This window comes from Zootoca vivipara, chromosome Z1, assembly GCF_965207765.1.
Source record: "Zootoca vivipara chromosome Z1, rZooViv2.hap1.1, whole genome shotgun sequence".
Taxonomy (NCBI): Eukaryota; Metazoa; Chordata; class Lepidosauria; order Squamata; family Lacertidae; genus Zootoca; species Zootoca vivipara.
The window spans coordinates 38,654,005-38,681,104 of NC_142583.1; the positions used below are offsets into that span (position 1 = coordinate 38,654,005).

At 41.8% G+C, this 27,100-nt stretch overlaps 1 protein-coding gene across 6 annotated transcripts in view; it reads left to right on the plus strand.

Moving 5' to 3' along the window:
• Window positions 1-27,100, plus strand: part of ZNF827 (zinc finger protein 827) — a 109,501-nt gene that overhangs the window by 68,169 nt on the left and 14,232 nt on the right. For 5 of the 6 annotated variants that reach the window (XM_035111673.3, XM_088660268.1, XM_088660267.1 and 2 more), the window contains exons 6-8: window positions 6,764-7,003; window positions 8,799-8,856; window positions 11,978-12,081. In XM_035111673.3, the coding sequence (XP_034967564.3) occupies window positions 6,764-7,003; window positions 8,799-8,856; window positions 11,978-12,081 (402 nt within the window). The remainder of the gene's footprint in view (window positions 1-6,763; window positions 7,004-8,798; window positions 8,857-11,977; window positions 12,082-27,100) is intronic. The other variant, XM_088660265.1, reaches the window with a different exon arrangement.

Here is a 27,100-nt window from a genome sequence, read left to right on the forward strand (position 1 = left end):
CAGCTGTTCCTATGGATCGGGCTGTAAGAACAATGTACAGTGGTGCCTCGCTAGACGAATGCCCTGTAAGACGAATTTTTCACTTAACAAAGATTTTTCAAGCGGCGGTTGCCTCGCTAGATGAATTCGTTTTGTGAAAAATTTGTGGTTTCCCAAAGGAATGCATTGAAATTCAATTAATGTGTTCCTATGGGGGGGGAATTCAACGCATTCCTATGGCATTCACAAGACGAATTTTTCACAAAATGAATTGACGCACAGAATAAATTAAATTTGTCTTGCGAGGCACCACTGTACAGCTCATTATTATTATTAACCTTCTATCACAAAATTGGAACCTGACTGAAGACCACAGGCTGCCTATACATGGAATTGCTAGACTTTTGAAATCTATCCAGGCTACTGTAAATTACCAAATAAGTTAATATTTTCATAGTTGGATTTTGTGGGTGAAAATGGAACAACTGGGATGTCAGGCACCATGAAAATGGTACCACTGGTGCTCACTAACTCTAGTTGGGTGATCTGTGCCCACAAAGTCTTAATACATGGGCCTCCACTCTGAGATGGCAAAAGCTCAGCCTTCTGGAAAGCTGTTGCCTCTGCCAAGGGAAATGGCGGCTGAGTTTGGGTCACTACAGTCAAGGCTCCCTCATCTCCTGCCACCATTTGGCAATCCATTCACTATTGCCTGCTTCACATCTCCTCACACGCTCCAAGCACAACCTGTCAAGAAAACGCCAGCATTCTTGCCAGATTAACTGTCTAATGCCTTGCTTGATGGTGAAAAATAATGGGCACTTAATTAGAATTTATTGTGAAATGGCAGACACTTCACTTTGAAGAGCCCTCTTTTTCTGCTTGCTTTCTTTGTTGTGAGGTGACTAGAAGATTTGCACATTTTTACCTTTCTGACTAAAACTTGTACTTAACAAGTTGTTGAAATAGAAATAGAAGAGAAAAGAAATGAGGCCTGTTCCAAACAAGGCTGCCCCAGGGCATTTGCTGCCTGAGGCAATACCACAAAAGACACCATTACCATGGCGCCATCAAGTTATATAGTGCCCAAGACTGACCAAGTAATTTTGCCACCTGAGGCAGAAACTCTGGCAAGCATCCCTTCCTGAGGTAAAAACACAATAATAATAAATTCAATAAAAATTTGTGTCTTTTCATTACACCCAAAATCAGTTGCCTGAAGCAAGCACTTCACTCTGCCTAATAGTAGGGCTGGCTCTGTGTGTTCACTATGATGGTATGCCCTGAGGGGTCCAACTGGGCAGTATAATTTTAAAACTGCATCTCACTTGCAGTGTGGGTTGTACAGTCTACTTTTGTTACCTCAGGATTTTACCAGTTTGTTTCCATCTCATTCTGCTGCATGTGAAGATCAGGTTTTAAATATATAGCAGCGTTTCCTGCGTGTGAAAATCTGGAACGGTCAATGAGTAAAAGGAATATACGGTGTCATTACACGTTTTCCATACCTCGGTCATGTCCATGTGCGCTAGCCAGAAGTGTTAGCAGAGCAGAGGATTAAACTGTGCAGGGAGCAGAAACAGAAATAGAAAGAATGTTTCGAAAGAGAGGCTGAGCAACGAAGGTCATCTTGACTCCTGCACCTAAATTTGGAGTCCAGTGCCGGAACTCTAGAGGTCAGACATCTGAAGAACACATTTGTTCTCTCTGTTATCTGAGATTTTCATAGATAAAGATACCCAGTGCATACCTCTGAAGAGCCAAGTTCATTCTTAAAGCACAGCGTTTGGGAGGTTTACCCTTCACCCTCAGTCCTGCTGAGAGACAATCACAGGGAAGGAAATAGCAATACAGTAGCGGGGGTGGGGGGAACCTGTATTACATTACTAACCTGAGAATTCAAAAGAAAAGTATTTAAGTTTGCAATAAATAAATGAGCTTCAAAATACGGCAGTTTTATCAATATCCATGCAGTGTTTTAAAGTCAACTACTGTCAAAACAAAGGACAGGCAGAACACCAGTTTGTTTGTGTGTTTTTGTTTTGTTTTTCTAGTATCTGCTGTATTTGGTACTAAGTACAGTAAATGTGTTGTTTTGGTCGTTTTAAAAAAAAAGTATCTCAAAATACAGTGAATATCCTTCCTCATTCCCACATGAATACCAAAGCAAACTAGAAATTGATTTTTTTAAGGGGCTAGAACATAAGGCCAAAAGCCCATCTAGTTCTCACAGTGACCAACCATAAACAGGATTTGAGTGCATTTGTGATTCCCAGCAACTGACAACTAAAAGGCTGCAATCCTGTACAAGTGAGTTCCATTGAACTCAGTGGGATTGTTGACAGGTGATAGGATCAGACTGCACATCATTTGGAGTTGTTACTTTTATGATTAGGCTTAAGATGGTTCCTTTGTGAACCTGATTCCGTTATGTAGGAAAATGCAATCCCCCCCCCCCCGGAAGCTAAATGCAAAGGCTATGTAGTTAAGGGGATGCTGTGCCATTTATCTCAAGTCATGTTCTTAAACATCACATCTTTCATAACAAAATGTGTGCCTTAGCTTGACATTCAGCAGATGGGTGAGAATAAAAATGGAAATGAATGAAAGTAGCAAATAAGCATGTTACTGGCTTCATTGGGGCAGAGGTGAAGTGACGGTGAACCTCATCTCAAAGAAAACAGTAGGGTCCCAAAACTGTACAGTGCCTTATTATTTCAAATACAGGATTAGGAGCTATGTCACACATCACCGATACCTCTGCTATATACAAAATCCATGTATACTGGGAGGGGTAGCTAGATGTCATGGACTGGCTGGACACAGAGGAGCGGTGGGGGGCACCAGCTGGGAAACCCCCAAGGGAAGAAGGCTCAGAGCCAGGGAATTGGTGGTGGGACAATGATGCGTGGTTAGAGGGAGAAGAAGGAACAGACTGGGAGGAGGAGGTGTTGGAAGCTGAAGAGGCAACAGGGTTTAGTGAGCAGGAAGAGGCTGTGGCAGAGGGCAGTCCAGGCTCAGAGACAGAAGAAGAGGGGGACCAAGAGGCAGGCTGCTGAAGAATCCCCTCCTTCTGCGACCAGCTCCCCTCCTCCCTGGTCTTCCAGAACACGCAAAGAAATGAAGAGGGTGGAGCAACAAGATATAAGGCCACAATTTAAGGATGTTGAGAAGCTAGAAACCAAGCCTTATGAAGGAGGGAGTCGGGTATGTTTAGCCCGGAAAAGAGAAGACTGGGAGCCGCCTTCAAGTATCTAAAGGGCTGTCACATGGAAGATGGAGCAAGCTTGTTTTTTCCTGCTCCTGAGGTAGAACTCAAAGCAATGGCTTAAAGTTATAAGAAAGAAGGTTCCAGCTAAACATCAGGAAGAGCTTTCTGACAGTAAGAGCTGTTCAGCAGTGGGATGGACTCCCTAGGGAGGTTATGGACTCTACTTCCTTGGAGGTTTTTAAGCAGAGGTTGGATGACTATCTGTCATGGATGCTTTAGTTGAGATTCCTGCACTGCAGGGGGTTGGACGAGATAGCCCTCAGGAGGACTAGATAGCCTCCTGGGAATGTTTTGCTCAGGCTGAAGAAGGTTCCCCACACCTACCTACATGGAAGATGCTTCTGTTTAGGCCATGTGTGAAGCAACCCTAACTAGGCCTCATTTATAAGAGTGATCTCCCTTGCCCTGGAAGAAGAGCTTAGTGAACTTATAATACCTCAATTATCAAGGAACGTTTACACTAACTAATATGCTGCTCCCCAAATTAAAACCTACACAGAATCCCTCTGCTTCATGCATCTGGTTGTGTGATGAGCTCATGTAGTTGGAAACATAAAATTAAGGCTTCAGCTGTGGAAGGCAAACTGAGAATTTCACTGACTGAAGTTTCATTCAGAGAATTTCCACACACCAATGCTGTTGGGTAACAGATGCAAAGGAGAAGAAAAACCTTCCCTCTCTAGTTTTCAGAATTACAACTTAAAAGATGGCGTGTGTGTGTGTATGCACCATCCAATTAAACTGCTCAGTCTTGTCAGTAGCAGGGCAACCAATTCTCTTTCATTGTGCTTATAACATTGAGATTCCCAACAGCTAGTTGAGCCCTATTCTGCACCTTTCTGTCGCAAGAAATATGTGCAGCCTTCCCCATTTCGTTTTCTGCATACTTCATCTTTCTCTAGGAGGAAGATAGAAGGAGGTGACGCAAACAGCGACTGTCTCTTCTGCTTGAAGCTCGTGAGATTAATTGGCTATCCTACAGCTTATCACCTGTTCTCAAGCAGGAGAAGGACAGCAAACTGATCTGTTAGTGTTTGACCCCTTCCAGTCAGCCTTGAAACCAGGTCACAACATTGTAAAGCATTGGCAACATGGATGGACAATTTCATGGCACACAGCAACAGTAAAACAAATGATGGTGCTATTTCATCTGTCAACTGCTTTTGACATAATGGAGTACGAGTGACTCCCCAAGCTGAAATAATGATTCTTTCCCCAGCATTTCTTAAAAAGAGTCATGACAGCCAGTTCCTCCTCCTCCTCTGCTGGCATTTACATTTCTGCGGGCAAATCCTTCACCATTGTTTCTTCACAACTTTGTAGAATGATCAGGGAACATCGTGACATAGCACAAGTTACCCTGCCTGCCCTGAGAACAGTCAGTGGTTTGAGAGATTGAGCATAAGCAGGCTGGTTCCATAGCTATTTCACCGGGCACAAGAAATTGGCGACCAAAACTGTAATCCTAACACCTGCAACATCTAGGTGGAGCGGATGTTTTGTGCACAGGTGTGGGGCTCCATGTCCATGGAACTCTCAGCTGGGAGAGCCAAATAAACTGTGGCAAAGTGAACACTATTGCTGTAGCCAGGATAAAAAACCTCAAAACAGGGTGTTATGAGGCAGAGCAGGGTTGCATCTACTGGATTCTAAGCTGACCTGTTCCCTATTAAGGGTCCCAGTCTTTGCCCCTCAACTGGCACAACAAAAAATATTAAGCACACATGCACACACCCCTTAAGCTGGTGCAAGTGGCAAGGCTTTGGATGCAGTGGTGGATCTGCTACTTCCCAGCCAGAGTTTGTACTGCTCTGCCCAAAGAATAAATAACTGACAGATTTACTGATGGAAGCTCTTTGGCAGGGGTGAAGAACCTTAAGACCGGGGGCCAAATGTAGCCTTCCAAGCATTTCTGACTAGCTCTCAGGACTCTCCCCTTGCCACATTCCTCTGCCTCACCCCTCACCAGCTTTGCTTCACATCCTCTTGAGTGTTTTTACCTAGCTAGAATGTGTCCTTGATCTCTGATAATGCTTTTGGCTTGTCTGGATGGAGGATCAGAGGTGTGTTGCTGTTCCCACTTTTTCCTCTGGTTCTGTATTCTACTGGCTTGTGGTTGCCCAGGAGGTTGCCCAGAAGAGAATGTGACCACCAGGCTTGAAGAGCCTGATTCCCATTCCTGCCAGTACCTTCCTCTTGTCCTTCCATACTTTCATCTTCCTTTTTACCTCTCCCACCCTCCTCAGTTCCTTTATAATTATTTTTAATTGACAACGTCCACAGGAATCCTGAGCCGGATCCTTGTTGAGGGTTTCAAAAGCAGAGTTGCGTCTCAGAGCAGACCACCTGCCTTTCAAGGTGGCGCCTTTTGCTTTTCTTTTTTGTCTCCTGGTCAAGTTCTCTTGAAGTTCAACCTTTGACATCTCTTTGAAGTGAAGGACAGCGAATACTTCAAAAGGAAACGGTCACTTCACCTGCACTCAAAACCAAAGCATTTTTTCAGCCACAGAGAGCAGTCCAAGAACTGCGGCAGGAGTGAAAAAGTGGTTCTTTCCTTGAATGAAGAACAGGACTTAAAACACTGAGGGGAAAACATAGTTGAGGGGAGGGAAACAAATTCTGATGGGATCCAAGATTAATTGTGCAGGATAGCTATAATTTAAACAAATCTGATTCCTATCTATTGAATGAGTTGGTGGGGGTGACAAAAGAGATTTGCTCATGTTTCCTTTTATTGTTTGTATACCACATCAATCTACCTAGCACTTTGCCAGTGGCAGACTTTGGGCTTTCACATTTCAACATCGCCCTGTACAATGCTAAAATCCAACCCCCCTTACTTCTCTCACTCTGTTCTACATTGTTGTGGCACCCCATGTAGCATGTTGCCCAGTGTGGCCAAACCGGTCACACTACCCTAATACCGCCTTTGACTTTACAGGACATCCTTTACTGAACCTATTAATACATGCGAGAGAGAGATTCTTGGCTATTATTAGTAACAAGAACGAAATCCAATTTGAGTACTGTGCCTGGAAATCAGCAGATAAGTTTGGTAAATAAATACATTTTAGTTGTGAGATGCCTATGACACTGAATGAATGAATTGAGTTTTAAACTGGTTAGTATGGTTAGTGTAACTCTGTAAAACAATGGATCCTAATGGTTGCCAGTTTCTGTTATAAAAGCATTTCTTCTTTCAGAGTTTCCAAGTTCTCAAAGTTTTCATTTTTACCAAAATATGCAGGATGTTTTTTTAAAAAACAGACAGTAAATATTTTTGTCACTGCATGCTTACAGTGCAAGCAAACGAATAGGTGCTGTCGTTCTTTGACTTACCTGAGTCATTCTTTTAATGCTGGGTAATATGTGAAGTTAGTAGTGATGCGTGGTACTGTTGTTCTTGCAAAATAATATGTAAGACTTGTATAGCCTAACCTTACATTTTAAATGTTAAATAGATGAATAATAATCAATCTTGTGGTGCTTTGTTTTGTTTTCTTCTCTTTGCAGCAGAAAGTTGCAAGGAATCTCAAATAATAAAGATCAAAGAAGAGCCCATGGAAGTTGATATTCATGATTCCCAAGCCTCAGTTTCACCTAGCCAAAACATCAGTTATAGCACTTTACTCAGGCAAGAGATAACTGAACACATACAAAAGATACCAGAAGGGCGAGTGCTTCCTGAGAGAAACCTCTTCAGCCAAGATATATCAGTGAAGATGGCTTCAGAGCTACTTTTTCAGTTGTCAGGTAAATAAAGTAGTTGGATACCTACAGTCTACTTTCCTCGTTTTTGTTAAATTATGAATTTGAAAGTGTTGAACTGAGGCTGAAGTCCTTACTAGGACCTTAAGGCTGCAATTCTGTACACCACGGGCAGCCAAAATGGTGAGCACCGGATATTGTTGGTCTACTGCCATCTGCCGTAGCCAGCATGACCAATGGAAACCTTGAGGGTGCCATATTGCCTACCCCAGTTAAACACAATTACCCGAGAACTTAGTCCCATTCATTGGACTTACTTCTGAGTAGATGTGTGTAAGATGGTACTGTAAGTCCTTTTAAATGCAGTGTGGCTTTTTATGAGTAAATGTGCTTCTGATAAAGCTTTCATATCTAGAAAAATAGCTTTGTAAGTATTGCAGTAGCAAAAATTAAAAAACACTGTTGCAGATTAGCTGGAGACTTATGGTGCAATCCTAAAAGCATCCTTGAAAGAAAGTCCTACAAGCAGCTCCCCGTTTACTCAGGGGTTATGTTCCAAGGCACTGCTCATGTCAGTGAAATTGCTTATATTTTAAACACCCATTGAAAAGGTCTGCAAACCCCCCGCCCGCCCCCCATTTTGTGACATTTTTATGATGATTTTGGGTCACTTCTCGATTTGTCATGATGTGTGTATGTGCGGCCACACACATATTGAATATGCATAATGGGGTTGCCTTTATTGTATTCAGGCTGTAAGTTTGCTTTTTAATTTTAGTTTATTGATTATTACATTTATATCCCACCTTTCCTCCCAAGAAGCTCAAGGTGGCATACATGATTCTCACCCTCCCCATTTTATCCTCACAATAACCCTATGAGGTAGGTTAGGCCAAGAGATGGTGACTGCCCAAGGTCACCCAGTGAGCTTCATGGTCAAGTGGGGATTTCAGCTCTCAGGTTCTAGGTCCAACACTCTAACCACTAAACCATATAGCCTCTCTGCATTACTGATCAACACAATTTTACTGCCAGTATCTGTGTGGTACCAGGTCTTTTCATGCGCCACTGTTCTGTTCTTAAAGGTTCAGCAGCATATCCTGTGGTCCTTTCTGCCCTGTTGAACCTGTGGCACTCAGTGGAAAACCATGGGCACATAACTTCTTTCCTTTTGAACAATAAAGTTATGAGTCACAGCAAGATTATAACATTTGAACTGGATGTGGAGAGTTTAAATTTGAGTTCCAGGAAGACTGAAATAGTTTATGCCATCAGTTGAATATACTTAATGACAAACTAGAAAGGAGTTCCATTCCAAAAAAGCAATTAATTACCTGGGCAAAAACCTATTCCTACATTGCCTAGAGGAAAAATTAAGCATGCATGACACTTGATTTTTTTCTTTCCCCACCTCTGTATGTGTGACATGAGACATATATCTTACTTACAGTGGGTGCCATAAGCCACAGATAACTGCTTCTTTCCAGGTCTCTAAATAATACAGGAATAGTTTCCTTGCAGTCATTTGTTCTAACGCCAAGGCACATTGTTTTCCTTTTGCCAATTTATTTGCTTCCCATAGTATTCAAGAAAATTTATAAGGAAAGCACATAGATGCCAAAAATTCATTGAAAATTGAATAGGGGAATTTTTCAGCAAGGAAACGCTGATGCATGTTTTACAATTTAAATGAGAGGTTCGAGAGGACATTTGGATAATAAGTGAATAAATCCATACAAATAAGATTTTCCTCAGCTGAAAATGGCCAGAACTAGAACTTTTAAAGGAAATACTTTTGTTCGTTTTGACTAATTAAAAATAATAATTTATATCTCTGCAGAAAAAGTGAGCAAAGAGCACAATCACTCTAAGGATAACACCATCACAACTACAACTAGGTAAGCAGCATACATGTTAGAGCATGATAAGTTGATGTATAAGGGCTTTATGCATGCAAAGGAAAAAGGTCAAAGGGTTTAGTTAATTTAGCTGGTTAATTTTGGGTGTGTTTGACCTGCACATGCACCTAGTTAAACGTGAGAGTGACTCAGCAAGCATGTGAGAGTGACTCAGCACTTGTATAAATACACTTGTGGTTGAAGCAAGTTTGCTCTTGGCCAAAGTCTATTCTGTTTGGGGCACTGCAAGGTGACTGTATGCTGCTGGAAGGACTGTACAGTATATTACAACGGAATGTAACTTAAAAGCTGTAGAACTGCATTATTCTGTCAGTAAAAGGAACTGACCCTACATAGAACTACCTGGTGTTTTTCTGTTCCATTGGCCCACTCCACTGGCGTGTTGAATGGGCACTCTGCAAAGGCCATACAGATAAAGCATCCTATAACATGGCAGGTACTTGGCATTGGTGTAGTGGGAATGTTATTTCAGATTTTGAAATGCTGCAGTGTATCAGATGGAGAATCGTACATGGTGTAATCAAACCAAAGTTATGCCCTTCTAAATCTCATTGATCTCATACCTAAATATTTCCCACAGAAATCAGGGGAATGTTTTTTTTAAAAAAAAATGCTTAACTTTGGCATGATCATGCCCATGCTATCTATTTGATAAGCTGATATATTTCTGTTTGACATGTGATTAAAAATTAATTCAATCAATAAGCTCATAGTATTAGGGCAGCTAAGGCAATAAATCAACAGCAGCAGCGTTGATACATTTCTGATGTGCTTATAAATCATAGGATTATTAACTACAGCAGAAAGGGAAAAAGACATTCTCTGTACCTACTTCCTGTAATAGAGACTCACATTGGATATGAAACCTCACTCTCTTGGTCCCTCTTCACCTCTGGCCTCTGTCATGCTTGATTATTGCAGAATTGTTCCAAAGTGCAGTGATTTCTCTTGTCCCTGGTCTTTCCTTGAGATCTCACTTCAGTTCATCGGTGCCTCTTCTAGATTCAGCAAAACCTAGAAAAGGAAAAAGCAGCGGCCCATGCCATTGCCTCTGCTTATTCTTATTTAGCAGAACAAGGCAGCACTGTAGTTTCCCAGGTGTCCTTGCAAGTCTTGTCAACCAAGGCTGTGTCCCTTCTAGGTCATTAATGCCCATGGTGGTTGTGTCTGCTGGGCCTTCGTGGGTCTACACCTTAGATTTTGGATCCCTTGCATGAAAGGCTACCACTTGCTTTCCTCCTGCTTTCCACCTCATCTATCTGCAAGGGCAATTTTTATTTTTAATGTAGCTGTTTCGTGCAAGAGGGGTTCTGCACAAAAGGCAGGCTGCGTTCTTTCCTGTGGGCTGATGGAAACAAATTGGAAGTGGGAGGCTGGCAAATGACAACACCCAGCGAAACCTCAGCACATGTGTAAACAAACAGGCAAACAGTGCGCCTCAGGGCACCCATGCTCCAGTAACATGCAATATTATATGGGACTTGATTGTCCTCAAAAGTAGCATGCAGGTAGACCCCCAATCATGAGTAGAAATCCAGCTGCTGAACACCCCAAACACTTGGGTACAGTATACCAAAGAGAATTATCAATTCTTTCTGAACCATTTATTTATTCCTTTATTTTTGTTTAATTTTAAAATTCCTTTCCTCCAAAGAGCATAAAGTTGTGTACGTGATGCTTCTCCTCCCTATCAAATCCTCACAATAACCCTGTGAGGTAGGTTAGGCTGAGAGACTGTGGTTGTCCCAAGGTAACCCAGTGAGCTTTATGACTGAGTGGGGGTTTGATTCCTGGTTTCATAGGTCCTAGTCCAACACTCTAACCACTACACCACTGTCTCTTCTGTTGTGAAGTCCTGTCCATCATTTTAGTCCATCATTCCAGCTATAGCTCGGGTCAATTTATCCACACAAAAACTTTTGCATGCAGGAACCAAGTTTTACTTGTTGGGTTGAACATGAGCTGATTTTCCCTCCGTCAGTAAATAAGTTGTGTAAAAAGGCACACAGCTTCTCAGTTTGTAGTCCTAGAGCTCCGAGGTCTTCCTGTCGCAACCTAAACAACTTCCTTGCCTAGGAAACAGAATGTATTGGCTCAGCCAGAGATGAGGGGAATAACTGTAAGGAGAATGCTTAGCTTCATTTAGGCTCCTCCAGTGATACATTTTCCTGAGAAAATCAGTCTCCCACTAAGCGCCACTCAGGATGGGGGAGAAGCATTGTCCTCCCTATAGAAGAATATTCAGACAGGATGTGTCAGTCTTCATACTGACATTTACTGTATCTACACCAGCTGGATTAACTTGGCTTGGACATGCTGCTGGAACATATGTCTGAACTGTGAGCTCTTTGAAATGTGGCACTCCATAAAACCTGATATACTGTGCCATGTCCTGAAATTCCTTTGCACAAACATCACTGGGCTTCAGGAACATGCATGTCTCCTTAAAATGCCTCTGCTAATGCTGCTTTTCTAATCCTAACCCTAGCCAGCGAAAGATGGTGGTTCTTCATTAAGGAATAGCTGGGAAAACATAGAGGCCATGCATCAAAATTGCATTATTAGCATTGAGGGCTTTTGACTTTTAACTTCAGGGGAGGCCCATGTGGTGGTTGTGGGCCACCTACCTGCCACTGGGGTCACTGCAACTTACCTGGATGGTGATGGGATGGCAGCAAGGTCGGGATTGGGTAGGTGCAGTGGCATGGTCAATCTACCACTTCCACTGGTGCCCCCCCTACATTGCCTTGCACCACCCAGTAAGCAGAAGTGATGCCAATAGCAGGAGAGTAACTCTGTCTCACCTCCCAAGCCACTATTGTTTGTCTCTTTCTCCAAAGTATATTTTATGAAAAGCTCCAGTTTTTCGGTTTTGATACATGGTATGCAGCGTAGATAACAGTACAGGATTCAGTAGTGATGATCAATTCATTTTGTAAAACAACTGAAATTTTGTTCCAAAGGGTAGTCTTTGAGTTTCAAAAGCAATTTTCATTGTAACATTGTAATTAGAACGTATTTAATTGTGCATTACTGTGATGTTCTCTCTCTAATTATTATTATGTCAGCTTAAAAGAAAACAAATCGTTCTTTTCCTTAGCCCTTTTTTCCCTGAAGATACATTTAGACAATCACCATTCACTTCCAACTCAAAAGATCTCCTGTCTAATGAGACTGCTGTTCATGGAAGGACAACAGTACCAGGTATGGGACATTATGTTTTTAGTAACAGTAAAGTTCAGATATTGTGATTGAAAAATCCTAGTTGTGTTCAGATACATCAAGTGGAAGCATCACAAATCCTGAAACAAAGTATATCAGAAGTCATCGGCTTTGAAAATATAAGACACCAGTCATATAAGCCTTGAAAATAAAATGTATTTAACTTAGCATGAATTAATGCTAATTAGAATTAACTGGGGTTGGATTCTTCAGCTAGAAAAAAAAACATTAATTATTATTTCCAAGAATTGAAGAACATTGCAGTGCACATTGTTGTAGGTTGACATCCAATGGTGACTGCATGCAAGCAGAATAGACTTCCACTTATGCAACATTGGATTTCACCCATAGTCTTCTATGGTCAGCAAGTCATAAACCCTAGAAAACTACTATGAAAAGGGATGTTCCTCAGCACATAGAGTTCTGGAAACATTTACTTTATCCCAGGCTCATTGGGTTGCTTTTCTACCTACACAAATTCAGCTGCAGTTTTGTCATGATAGGATAAATATTGCTTGCTACTATGGCAAGTAAACCTTTAGGTATTAGGTCACTCTGGGGTTGTTGGGGCTTGGGCAGAGTGGGGTGGAGGAGAGGTTAGCATATATAATTGCCCTTACAATTACCAGAAGCACAAGATCATGAACAAAACATTATGTATTTTCAGCTTTTCAATTGAAGTTCTGCCTCATCCCAAAAAAATCTCAAAATATTTCCATAGTGGCTAACAAACTGAAAGGAACTGGAACTGGACTTTCTGCTTTTAATTTTCTGTCTGTATAAATAAGCACTTTGCTATTTCTGTCAACCTGTACAATTTAAATCCTTTCATCCCTTTAGAAACCCTCTCAAAAGGGCTTTGCTACTGAAATGTTTATTTTATTTATTTCATTGTTGCATACCAGCCAGCTCTTTCTAACTTTTAAGGAGGCAGGATGTGATCACCATCTGTAATTTACCTAGCAAGAAAAGAGCATTGACTGCCTGCCAGGACATCTTAATGTTGCTGTAACCTGACATTAACTTCAGCTGAAAATGTGGTAGGGCAAATTCCAGACTCCTGTGTATGTTGCACAATTGTCCAAAAATCTTGCATGGAATCCAGAGAAGAAACTTTGGTTCTTTGGAAGAGGACACAATGCAGCTGGTGGTTTTCTTGCTGTTTTTTGACAAAAGGCATATGTATAACTAAATACTGACTTCAGCATGCTCTGAGCTGGTGGGGAAGCAGGGCAGGTAGCAAAAGCAAAACTCTGGCAGAGAGCATAGTTATTTTCTGCCTGCTAATTCAAATAAATAAAAAGGGGTGCTGGCATCAGCTGCAGTGGACGCTCTGGACACTCAATGTTTGCCCAGCTCTGCCACGTGCTGATGTAAAGCCTTGGCATACATGCAAAACTTAAGTTCCTGTCCCCTCTCTTCCCCTTTCCATGTGCATAAGTGGTATTATTAGCCAGTGGGTTAAATCCATGTTCCTTGCAAATGTGGAAGGTTAATATATGATATGTGAGCCCGTCAAAATGCATTAACAAAGCATCACAGTACTGTATTACCAAAGGAAGATCAAATTAAACTCACCGGGTGAGCTCATAGCTTGATATCAACCGAACTGCAAGAGCTCAAGCTTCTGTCTGGTTGTCAAATATTTTTTTTTTAAGGATGCTATAGTCATGAAAACTTTCACTATCTTTATTTGTAAAATTAGGAAAGAATCATTTGCCTTGGGTGAAATAAATCCTGTCACAGTTCCATAAATTTGCCGCAAGGATACAAAACCAGTTTTCATTAGGGCTGAGTGGTGTATACTTGGCATACACCACACATGTTTCGTTATGTCCCAGAGGTTCTCAGAGAACAAGCTAGTAAATTCCTATGCCCTCAAAAAGGCTGCCATAAAGAGTCATCACTGGTGGTGACGGGACCAGGGAAGGGAGACTGAGATACCTTTATTCTGTCTTCTCTCCCTGCCTTCCCTCAGGTGTATTCATTATGTATAGGGGGGTGTAGCTCAGTGCTACAGCATATTCTTTGCATGCCAGAAGGTCCTAGGTTCAATCCTAAGCATCTCCAAGTGAGGCTGGAAAAGACTCCTATCCTGTCTGAAATCCTGGAGAGCCACTGCTAGTCACCATTGACATCTCCTGAGGTAGGCAAATGGTCTGATTTGGAATAAGACAGCTTCTTGATTCTATGAGTTTTCCTCGAATGAGAAGAACCAAAGGACCTACAAGGGCTCAGCTGAAAGGAGGGAAGAAGGTTCCAAAGTGAAGAGGACCCTTAGGAGAAGAATCCGTTCCTGCAATAAGTCTCGCAGGGGCAGCATCCCAGATCATTAACACTCCCAACAGTAGCCAACTAGACACTGGAGCCAAGTTCACAGGAAGGGCATGATACACAATCTGCATCATCTAGGAAACTTTGCTTATGAAAATTGTAGTTAGTAGCCATTGCTAGTGTTGTGGTCTATATACTACCCCAGTCCTGTGACAATGAGTTTCATAGGTTGGTTATATGTTGGAATAAGAGATACTTCCTTTCGTTTGTCCTAAAGCTGCTGCTTATCAATGGCATAGATGAGGGTTTGTTGCTCTTGCATATTAGTACAGTGGTACCTCGCTAGACGAATGCCCTGTTAGACGAATTTTTCGCTAGATGAATAGGTTTTGCGATCGGAGGTTGCCTCGCAAGACGAATTAATTTTGTGAAAAATTCGTCTAGCGAATCGCGGTTTCCCATAGGAATGCATTGAAATTCAATTAATGCGTTCCTATGGGCAAAAAAAGTTTTTAAAAAATTCAATGCATTCCTATGGGATTTGCAAGACGAAATTTTCGCAAAACGAATTGACTCACAGAATGAATTAAATTCGTCTTGCGAGGCACCACTGTAGTAGTAGTATTGTTATTATGTTCTTAGACCACTTTTCAGACAAATATTCTCTCCCAAAGTTGCTCACATCAGTTTTAAAAAAACAACCTGTGGCTTCTGCTGTCAGGCTTACAAATGAAAAGTCAGGACACACGAACTGAGGGAAAAAGTGGAAGAAGTATGTCAGTTTGACAGTGCCAGAACAAGGTGTTGAGTCATAACCAGGCATTTATATCCACTTAGAGTCAGGCAGATCTTCCTATGTGGGTGGCCTTGCCTGGATTAAGGTGCTGCGACTGACCCAGCAGCTCTCTGACTGATGGCAAAGGCCAGAGTGTTCTTCCCTTCACATCTGCAGGGCAACTGGCAGTTAAGAGATTTCTTTCTGGCAGGGAACTCCCTGTAGCAGTGATAGATGAGGCTGATCTGGTCTTTCCCTTGCTATGATGTTCTTCCTAGGAGACAGAAGGTGGAACAAACCCCCCAGTGGATGGCAGAGACCAGAGTAAACTTCCCTTTGGCTCTCTGGCACAAGGGTGACTGACAGTTGGAGTCAAGTGGTATTTCAGATAGAGAGGGCAGAAGCAAGCTCCCTTCAGCTCCTCCAACTTTGGCTGATAGATGGGGCCAGACTTGCCTTCTCTAATTCTTTCTGGGAGACATAGAGTGTAGCCTTCCATGGGTCTCTGTTTCCCGGCAGACGACAGAGGCTAGAGTGTGCATCTCTTCTCTGTGGAACCTCAGCATGGGATACAGAATATATTCTTGATTTTGAGACTGCCTGGGGGTGCTGGAATCTCGTGTGGCTAACCCATGTGGTAAATAAGTGAATCGTAGGAGGCAGTCTTCTTGGTGAAGAAGCTTCTGGATTGACTGCACCTACTCAGGTTGGATCCCGCTGCGCAGGAAGAAGTTTAAAGAAATTCCTTTTCTAGCAGAGCCTCATTTTAGCAGCAAGGGGTTCTCAAGCTCTCATGTATGTTAGGTCTCTGGTCATGCATTGTGGTTTGACCTCTATTCCTGATCTCATATCTCCTTTTTTCCTGGCTTCTGGCTCACCTCATAATACTTCCTACAGTTCAGTACAGAATGAATAATGCTTATCCAATTCCCACTTTCCAGCCATTTGCGATTTTTACGAACTCCTATTTTGTTGCTCACTCAGTGATCCTTTTTATTTGCTAAAAAGGATCCCTGTCTTTTAACTCTGCCTCAGAAGTTACCGGTATTTATTAATCTATATCCAGCCTTACACTCAAAAAGAAAAATTACACATCACCTTGATTGTTTTGTCCCTTTCCAGCTTTCCTATCACTTTTTTTTAGTTGAGGCAATAAGAATTTCACACAGTACTCTCTGTGTGGATATTCTGTAGGCCTTTATTGGAAACATCATAACCTGCCGTTTAATTGTTTTAATTCCTAGCAGTGAGGGCATTTTTTACTGCCACAATACACCGAGTTGACATTTTCAGTGAGCCATTTAGAAGAACTACCCTTCTAAAATAAAATAAATTCATAGTAGAAACTGAGACTAGTATGTATCAAAAGTCCCAAGCATCTCAGGAGCCTTCCACACATGCGTGTATAGAGCATGTTTAGAAAACGTCTCTAGCAGTCAATGTGAAATATAGCTGATCTCATCCCAGTAATAGATCTACTACTGACAGCACCACAACCGCTGAGAAGAAGAGCAAGTAACTGCATGCAAACAGAGACTGAAGTACCCTTTCACTCTATGAGACATCATCTTGAGGACAGCACTGAGGAAGCTGTCAGTGCCAATAGACATATAATGCCTAACATCCTGTGAGTGATAGCATACGTGCTTCTTTACTTTTAAAGACAGCTGCTGATCTGTGTAGCTGAGAGTCCTGCCAGCATTTCCTGCTTGGTTCGCTGGATATTTGGATTGGCTAGAGTGCTCCAGCAGAACTAAGAATAGTAAGATGGGAAGGAGAAAGTTCACCTGAGCTAGGGTCTGACCAGCAAAAAATTGGCTAGGGTTGGACATGCTGGAATGCAGCGTTAGTCCAATGATGTGTTGCGAATTCCAGAAATATTGATGGAGGGATCGCCTATGTGTTCTAAATTCTCTTCTAATACTATCTCTGTTATTGAGCATCTGTTTCTCAGGCTCTAGGAAGGTCTTATTTGTCATTCACAAAATAAAGAAGTCCAATATCTAGGGTGCAGGAAAAATCTACGACCACATTAATAAAGGTGTTGAAAGAGTGGGTACACATGTCATAATCTTCAAACATTATTACATACATGCTGAGAAACCACAGCTTATCAGACCAGAGCAGAGAGACGTCATTTGCATGTGGCTGAAGTGCTGGGCATCTCCAGTTAAGGGGGTCAGGTAGCAGGTGATTGGGAAAATCTCTGCCTCAGACGTAGGAGAGCTGCTGCCAGTCAGAGTTGACAATACTGGGTTGGGTGGACAAGCAGGCTGACCTGGTATAAAGCAACTTTCTATGTTCCTAGCAATCATGTTGGCTTAGTTTTGTTTAAGCTTCTCTCACATATCAGCGGTGATTCATAGAATTGCCATATCCTAATAGCTATGCTGAATAAAGGAAGTGCTTGCCAACTTGGAGGCATATTGCAATTTGCAATACAGTGTTAATATTATTTGCTAAATTTTTATGCTGCCCTTCACCCGAAGATCTCGGGGTGGTTCACAAGATAAAAGTACAGGATAAAAGCTCAAATTGGTTATTTAGAACAAAAACAAAACAATACTCCCTCCCAACACATTTGAAAGGCTGTAGAATATTAATCAGCCCAAAGCCTGGTTGAAGAGGGAACATTTCACCTGACGCCTAACGATGTATAATGAAAGGAAAGGAGCAGTGTTGGCTGCTTCTCTAAATTCACCTCATGGCCCAATCTCCCTGTTAATTTTAAGACACAAAGTTAATGCTGTATATAATGTCTTAATTCTTGTCTTATACGCCATTGTATAGTTGGTGGAAACGGTAAATCTCTTGCAAACGCAAGGAACCCGGAAAATCTCGGCATGGGCTTATTTACACAAGAAACAGGTGCCACTGTAAAGCACAAAGCAACCTTTAATGAAAGAACAATAAGAGAATTAAACACAGCAAAGAGTAAGAGTCAGGAGGTTTGAACAGAAATGGAATAAGGAATAAAAAGTTAAAAGAATTGCTTTGAAAAACAAAGGTCAGCACTAACACTACAACAGCCCAATATTGGCCAGGAAACCCGTGAAATATGATTGAATTGTTAACGGCTTCCTGAAATGAATCTGTGAATTTGAAAGTCAAAAGGATGACTCTCAGCTTCTAGCGTGGATACTGCAACCCAAGCATATTGTTAGTTTGTGCTGAGGTCTTATATATTAAGCTGAAGGAGAAAAAAATTATATATTTGTGTTAAACACACATAGTGCCACTGCACAGATGCTCTACATTACTGTATAATCAACACAGAAATTTGATGTTAAGAGGCTGTTTCCATTCATGCTCTGTTACATTAGCCCTTTCCCCTCACATTGCTTTCTGGATTCTCTGGTTATAATATAACTACAGCCATACCTTGGGTTACGGCTGCTTCAGGTGCGCACCGCACCAAACCCGGAGTCCTGGAACGGGTTACTTTGGGTTTCAGCACTCGTGCATGTGCAGAAGCACTGGATTGCGACCAGCGCGTGCGCAGAGGCGGTGCTGTGGGTTGCAAACATGCCTCCCACACGGATCACGTTCGCAACCCGAGCGTCCACTGTATTGCTAAAAACAAATGATTGCTTTAATTGGCCTACAACTGTTTTTTTTAAAAAAAGAGAAATAGGTTTATGCAAACTGAGCAAGCTTGGAGAAATTTTTACTACAGGCTCTTTATATCTACCTATGTCAAGAGGTACAGCACAGTTATGGGTTTGTGTTGTTCTTGGTCTAAATGTGTCAGTGAATTAAACATTTTCCTGTCAGTTGGCTTTCTTGGCTCTGTGCCAACCTTTAATCCCTTTTAAAAGTTCTCTACTACCTTTTCTGTCACATCTTATAACTCAAAACTAAACTCTTGATACCTAGATAAGTGGATTCCTTTGTTTAACCTTTCCTTCCACTTCAGCAATGTGTCCAGATAAGTTCAACTACTGTCAGACTCAGACTCCCTTTATCTCTATAAATTCTGTCTCTTAGGGCAATAAAATATACATTATTTTCCTAATTTGTTCATTGCAGCTCAAGCATAACAAGTTGGCTTTTCCTTCCTTTGGTACCAATGTGTCCTATGTCCTCCTATTTCCTTTCCTACTTCAAGAGTTTTAAGGCAGTGCAACATTATTCTTGGCAGTTCTGGCTACAAGAAATTAAGACTCTTAAGGCCAATAAATGGTCCTGCTTGAGCGTTTCCCACAGACATCTGGGTGGCCAGTGGGAGAACATGCTGGACTAGATGGGACAATGGCCTGATCCAGCAGGCTCTTCTTACATTCTTAAGACTGAACAACGGGTGGACCATTTCTGCCCTGATTTATTATGACTTCTGTTGGAGCAGCCAGCAATGGTGTCTTGTGTCCATTCAGAAACAGTTTTCAAACAATCTAGAATTTTTTCAAGGATAAACAGCCAGCATGATTATTGTGACACACTAAGTGAGGCTTCTCAAGTGTATGGCATTTATTTAATCTTTGTTGGGCTAATGTTTTGGACCTTAGGATGGCCTTGGGAGCAGCACCTTCCCTCCCCACAAAAGTTTCAAATTCCAGTGTAACATTTAACATTCATTAAATAACTTTTTGAAGCAACAACCTTGTTTGTTCTGAATGACTCTGAAGGTTATCTGAGTGACTTCAGATGCACAGCACGGCTACAGCCTTGTAATTCCCAATTTTGGGAAATCTAAAGGTATCTCAGAAGTTGTGATGGGCAGTAAGAGGATTCTGTTTGCCGTGCTGCAGTTAAAACAGTCCTCTTGACTTGAGTTGACCCATGACAATAATTCTTCATATTTACTTATACATCAGATTCCATTTTCTGTTGCTCTTCCAAATGCTGTTGACAATTGCCCAGTGGCAGTAGGGAGCACACTTAGAGGTTTTGAATGTAAAGCCGTATTTCCATTTAAGGAAGGTTTGGCAGGCTTTGGAGATTTCTGAAACAAATTAGTATATAACTTCTGTGAAATGAAGAAGAGTAAATAGTCAGTAGTGTTGAGATTCAGATTGCTATTCCTCTGGCTCCAGAGCTATCATCCTACTGAGATAATGAGGATAATTACGGTAACACCATGCTTCCCCATTCTCTGCCCTACTCTGCCAAAAGGCTTCAAATCTAATTGCATTCCGTGCTTTATGAGGATTTCCTTAGCGATTGTAGAAAGCTACTACTTTTCAAAACAGAATATTCCATTTCTAGACCACAGTATTCCAAGCAATGCATTGCTGCTGTGGTTGTTTCATTGTATTAGGTACCCCATAAATGCAAAGGACTTTTAAAAAACATGAGTTGCAAAAACAATGAGTGTTTTATGCATTGCAATTGGACCTCTGACTAGATTGGACATTTGTAGTACTTTCACATCAAAATTGCCTTGAAATTGTCCTAACTAGAGGAGACACTTATGGTTCATTTTAAGATACCTACAGGGAGTTGAGTTGGGAAAGGATGGTGGGTAAATGGCCGGGTACATCAAAAATTATCTCAGTCACTCACTCACCCATCCACTAAACTGCTCTGTTGTCTGGTATTTATTCTCTCCAAACTGAATGATTGGGCAGTAAAATGGCAAATGCAACTTCAGTAAGCTGGTGTAAAGTGATGCAGGTTAGGGCACAAAATATTAATTTTGCATAGATGCTGATCCAGAAGCTGCATTTAGAGCAGAATGCTGCAGCACAATTGCTAACAGGAGTGAGGCCTTGTCAGCATATAACACGTGTGCTCAGGTATCTGCATTGCTTGCCTATTTTCTACTGAACCAAGTTGAAGGTGAAACTACGGTATTAGCATTTAAAGCCCTTAATAACTTGGAACCCGTTTACCTACAATATTGCCTTTACCCACTTGACTGCTTCAATCAGTTGAATTGTCACTATTACAGGTGCCACGCAATACAGTACCCGTTCCACATTTATAAGCACTTAATCATTTAGTGTGGCAATGCCTGCACTTTGGAACTCCCTGCGTATTGATATCAAGCAGGCGCAAATCTTTTGTATGTTTTTAGGTCTTCTTGCTGATTATCCTCATCAAGACATTGAAACACAGCTTTCCCATTCCCCATGGCAGCGCTGACTAATACTACCACTGAATGGCGGGCATATATAGATGACTAGCTCTGCGTTCACTTGCAGCTATTACTATTCTGTAGACCCATAAATCGAGGAATTTGCCTGCAACAGTCTAACATCAGTTTTAGTTATTTGGACTCTCTGTTTCTTACTGTTCTCTTGGAGGCTATTATCATGATTTCCCATAAGCAGAGAACATTCTGGAGCATTGTGTCTCCTTTCGACGCTTTTACCCTTTAGAAAATAGAAAATTTGCCAGCTGGTCTTATTGCTCTTCAGGTTCTCATAACGGAAGAAATAAGACTCATTATGGATTGGAGAAAGCTGGTGCTGGAAAATCAGTTTGTTTGGCAAGTGATGGAGGCAAACATACTCACAATAGTACTTCTTTTGGAGACACTGATTAACAGTATTTTTTGTCGGGTTCATATTGCACTAAACAGTGCTGTATGTGCTGATTTAACTCATGTAGATTACTGCTTTGTTTATTCCACTGCTTTGTATCTTGAAAATTCCACAATTATGTGCCTAGCTTACGTGCAGCATAGGGCTTATGTTGCTCCATGTGTCTGAAGACCAATATAAAGTATCTTCAGTTGACAATATTCCTATTATCTTTGATAGGGCCGTAAGAAAAGCTAGATTGCAGCCTGTGGTTACAAATTATTACTTCATAAACATTTCCTCCCACAGTACACTTTCCATGCAATTTTCTTCTGTCTTGATACCAAACTAGCTGGCACTTAATGCAGATGGGCTGCTGAAACATAGGATTTTGGACACATTAAGTGTACCACACTTGCTCTATAAATTTGGCTGAAGAGTTAGATAAGAATTGAAAGCTGCTTTGCACAACAAATGTACTCTGTAATAGCTATCAGGCTAATATCGATCTGTGTTGATGGCTCTGACCCTGCTCACCAACCTGGCCCTGCCCCACCAACACCCCTCCAATAACACTTTAGACCAGGGCTGGGGAAACCTCTGGGCTCTCACTGCTCTTGTTCTCCTTGCCTCCACTGCTGAGGCTGAAAGTGACGTCAGTGAGGTAGACAGCAGCAGCAGAGCAGGTTGGTTGCTGAGGAGCTGCCCTGGCTTGTTGGGACTACTCCTGAATGGACTGCCCACCACAGCCACCTCCCTCCTCCACTGCTGCAATGGTCCAGCAGCTCTCAGAAGGCTGTTGTCACAGGATAGTTTGCAGCGCCATTGGCCAGTGGATGGCACCACAAACTACAGCATGATGACAGCCTTAGGAAAATATTATAAAAGGAGAGGTGTATGTTCCTATTTTCTTTCTGGAGAAAATTGTAATTCACACAATGAATGACATTTATTTGCTTTCATTTCATAGGAGTCCAAATACAGGAATGTTCTCATGCAAAATGGAGAATGATTTGCAAAGATAGACCATTACTTTCACATACAGTAAAATATTATTATTATTATTATTATTATTATTATTATTATTATTTATTTATTTATTTTATACTACTTCTGGTTTTGTGAACGTATAAATTTGAACCAGTTGAGTCAGCTGCTTATTTTGGCTGAAGGGTAAAATGGGAGCACAGCTGGTAAAAACAGCAAATCCTATCAACCTACATTTACCTTTTTCTGATGGTTTCTTTGTTGCATAACCTTTTTCGGGCGACCTCAGTTTTGTAATTATTTTTTCTCTATGGTTGATGACCATTTTATTTTTAGAGCTCGCCCCACTTTTCTCTTTCCAGGATGTTTAAGCTGTTCTGTAACCATTTCATACTTTTAGTTTGAAACAGCAAATAGTGATAAAAACAGTATGAAATGCAAACAAATAAGAAGAGTGGAAATCAAACCTTCCTGGCAAATAATTCCTTAGGGATGCTTTCATTCTTGACTCAACAGTGCTGATATTGGCAGAGTCCACCAGGACTTTGCACAAACTTCTGTTTAAAAGATTGTGCCTTTAATGTGTATGCAGAAAATCATTTGTATATTGAATACATACTTTTCTTTAGCTTGTCCTCTGTCGTCCCCTTCTCCTTGTGCCCTCAATCTTTCCCAACATCAGGGTCTTTTCCAGGGAGTCTTCTCTTCTCATGGGGTGGCCAAAGTATTGGAGCCTCAGCTTCAGGATCTCTCCTTCCAGTGAGCACTCAGGGCTGATTTCCTTAAGAATGGATACGTTTGATCTTCTTGCAGTCCATGGGACTCTCAAGAGTCTCCTCCAGCACCATAATTGTATTACACTATATTTGGTGTTTTTATGGTATTTTTATTTATGGTATTTTTGGCCATAAGTGTATTACACTATTTTGGGGGGGAGTAGCTGGGAAAATTCTAGAGCAGAAGTTGGGAACCTTTTTTCAACTCAAGTGCCACAGTCCCTTGTGGGCCATTTTCTGTGGGCAACATGCCACAGGTATGTGGGGCCAGAGGAAAATGTGGGAGAAGCAGCAGATATGATTCCTCCCTTTGTCCAGCAGGCTACGTCCCAAGCATGGAAAGCATCACATCTACACACACTTTCCTCTGTCTTCCACTCAGGCACACAAGTGGCATTGGCACAGTTTAAAGACACTTTCTGGGCAGGCAGTTGAGTGCAGAGCAGGCAAAGGAAGGTGGAAGTGTTGAGGGCTGTGGCGAGGGAGAGCTCCAGAGGAAACTTTCAGCCACATCAGAATGGTCAGTTTCTGCTAGGAGTCAGGACACTTTGCTACAAAGAAAGTGCATAGCTGAGGTGGGGGAGACCCACTGCCGAGCATCACTTAGAGCAAAGTTGGCCAGGAAAACCTATTAGAAAATATTGGCAACTCAATTCCCAAAAGATTGCCTCTGAGTAGCAGACAGTTAGAGGGAATTTTTAAAGCAAGAGAAACTTGTGTTCTAGATGGATGCAATGTAAGCTTTTACAAAAGTCTGGTTTCAGCACCTTTGGAGAAATTTGAAAATGGATACTTTTGCAGTTTCCTATGGGATTTCGGTGGCTATATTCTTTTCCACAGGAAATAGTTTCTGGTTTCAGCTACTTTATTATGGCAAGGAGCGAGCTAGTGAGTAACGCTGAGAGGAATTGTTAAAGAGATGTATTGGCTTTTAATTGAGTCTGCTTGTTTGCTTTGTGTCCAAATTAATTCAGTTTTGTAGTGACCATGCTTTAGGAACTGGCATACACTTGACATTTTCTCATAATCATTACCATATTCCTCCCGTTGAAGCACTGTTTTGATTAAGCACTCAGAAAGCTCTGCTAAAATATCATTGCAGCCGAGTCAAATGACCGCTGTCTTGAACTCAAGACTAATCATAGGAAGAATGGCTCACAATTGATTTCAGGGAAGCATGATACATACTTCAGCTTGTTTCCCCTCCTCCTGCCTTTTAAACTTTACAGAAGGGCTAATTTGGAAGAAGCATGAGTAATCACACATTAAGGATAATTTATATTATTATAAGACAAATAGCAGATAATGGTAACACCCAGAGGGCACCCTTCAAGTGTCAAGCTTTTGTTGTTCCAGGTGCTGTATGGAACTGTGGCTTTCTTGAGAGATGTGTCCTTTAATAAATAGCCTGTTGTTATGACTGTGTAGATCCTTGCAGCTCAGTTAAGCTGGCTTTCAGGTCTTGGGTGCATTAATTACAATAATTCACATGTACACTGTTTGACTGACGGTCCATCCAGAGAGTTCTAGCTTTACATGAATGGAAAAAGAGCAGTTCTGGGCTTCCGGGTTCAGCGCCAACGCCGTCCGGTGGGGTTTGCTTCGAGCTCCGAGGCAGCCCGCCTTTGCGAGGGGGGGGAAAGCAGCGGGAGCGACGCTGCGCCCCATAGAACCCAGGGTCGAGCGTCCCTGGGGCAAATGCTCAGCAGAGTCCCGATTTCCGACTCCCCAGCTCGCCGGCAGGCTCTAATAAGAGCCCCGGTGCAGGAAGGGTTGAAGTCGTGGGGGCCATATTGAGCGCCATCGTTATCCTCGCGGAGGGAAGCTCCGAACCGGAGGCGGAGAGCGCTGGATTTTTCCTAAAGAAAGATTGAAAAGATCGGGAACCGTGAGTAAAAGGATTTAAAATTATAATTGGACCTTAAATTTGGAACGGGGGTGAGATCGAAAAAACGGAAGCCGATCCCCCCCCCACTGATGAAAGAGGAAGCAGTAAGAGGAGAAGCACCCGATGCCGGGGAAAGGAGGTTCGTAATTTGAACAATTTCCAAGGATTGATAGAAAATTCTCCCCCTGAGGCAGGGCAAAGGGGGAGAACTGTATTAAAACTGGAAAATCCCTGCAAATAGAGGTTATTAAAGAGAGAAGAGCCGCTTCCTCTCCCGAAAGCGGCAACCCGGACAGAACAGCAAGCAGACTGAGAGGATATAAAGGAAATGGTGGAATTGGCTTATAGACACTTCTAGGTGAATAAAGGCTGAACTGAGGAAAGTAGAGACTGGACTGTTTAAACAGGAGATTGGTTGCAGCCTAGTGAAATAATTATAAAAACTAATGTAACAACATTTGGAATGGATACATCGCATCCAGTTTGCAGCATTCAGGACAGTTGTAACTTGTAACCACTTCCTGTTTTTCAAGCTCTGCTCTGCCCTTGAAAACTTGGGAAAATGTTAACAACAGATTATGCACCTGGCTTCCAGAGGAAAGTTATGGAACTCTTATGGGAAATAAAGATCGGAATGGACAAAACTCGACAGCAGATGGAAATAATGAATCAAGATGTACAGAAACAGAATATGAGTGAAAGAACTTTGATAGAGGACAACAGGACAGATGAATTTAACTACGGCATAATTGAAGAAGAAGAGGATGATTTGGATATACAAGAGGAGAAAGACCAAATTTCGACTTGGAACACCCCCCCTTTGGAGGGTGAGATACAAGAGCTGTCTGAGGGACAGAGAATTCTTAAAAAAAATGGGATCACCCCCCTCTTCGAGGGGGAAGAGCAAGAGCTGCTTGAGTGGCAGAAAGCACACAAGAAACGCAATGGGCAAGCAAGATGGGATCACCGGGGGGAGGACAGAGACATTTGGGTGTCAAAATATGTTAAAAAGGGGGAGGGATGAAGGAGGAAGGAATATATTCTGTATTAGGATGGATAAGAAGGTTTGAAAACTGGATTGCTGACTCTGGACATTGCTGGAATTGAAGGGATTAGCCGTGAACGAGGGAGGAGGAGGAAAAATTGAGAATAAAGGCTAAATTAAAGATTGGGAAAGTAAAAAGGAATTAAAATATAAGGAAGTCCTTGGAAGGAAATTGAGGCAAGGGAGGGAAATTGTTTTAAGTTAGTTAAAATTAGGATGTAATAGTAATTGGACACATTAGAAAATTAGTTTGGGCAAGAAGATTTGGGATGGTTGGGTGTCTCCCCCCTCTTGTTGGTCTCCCTCGGACTGGGAGCTTCTGGTGGCAGGGGGGGCTTCAGGGCTGGGGGGGGCAGAGGGAGGGGAGGGACTCAATTGGATAAAGAATCATCCCCTTGCCTCCTTTTGCCCTCCGGGACTCTTCGTGGCAGGGGGAGTCCTGGAGGATGGGGGAGGGAGGGCGTGAGAAATGGGAATAAAAGAGAAGTTAATAAAGATTTTGGATGGTATATGAATATATGATTGGAAGGTTGGAAATAGAATGAGGATAATGATAAGAAAACTGTTAAATGAGATTTAAAATGAAAATCAGATAGGGGGGAGATCGGGGAAGCCTACATATAAACAATGTTTATGGAAAATGGTTAGTAATTCTTATTATTATTATTTTTTTTCCTGTACTTTTTCTTCTTCTTTTTTTCTTTTTCTAGTTTTTGTTTTTCATTTTTTTTTTTGAGGGGGGATTAAGTGTGGATAGATGATGGGATGGATACTCACTTTCATCTCTCCTGC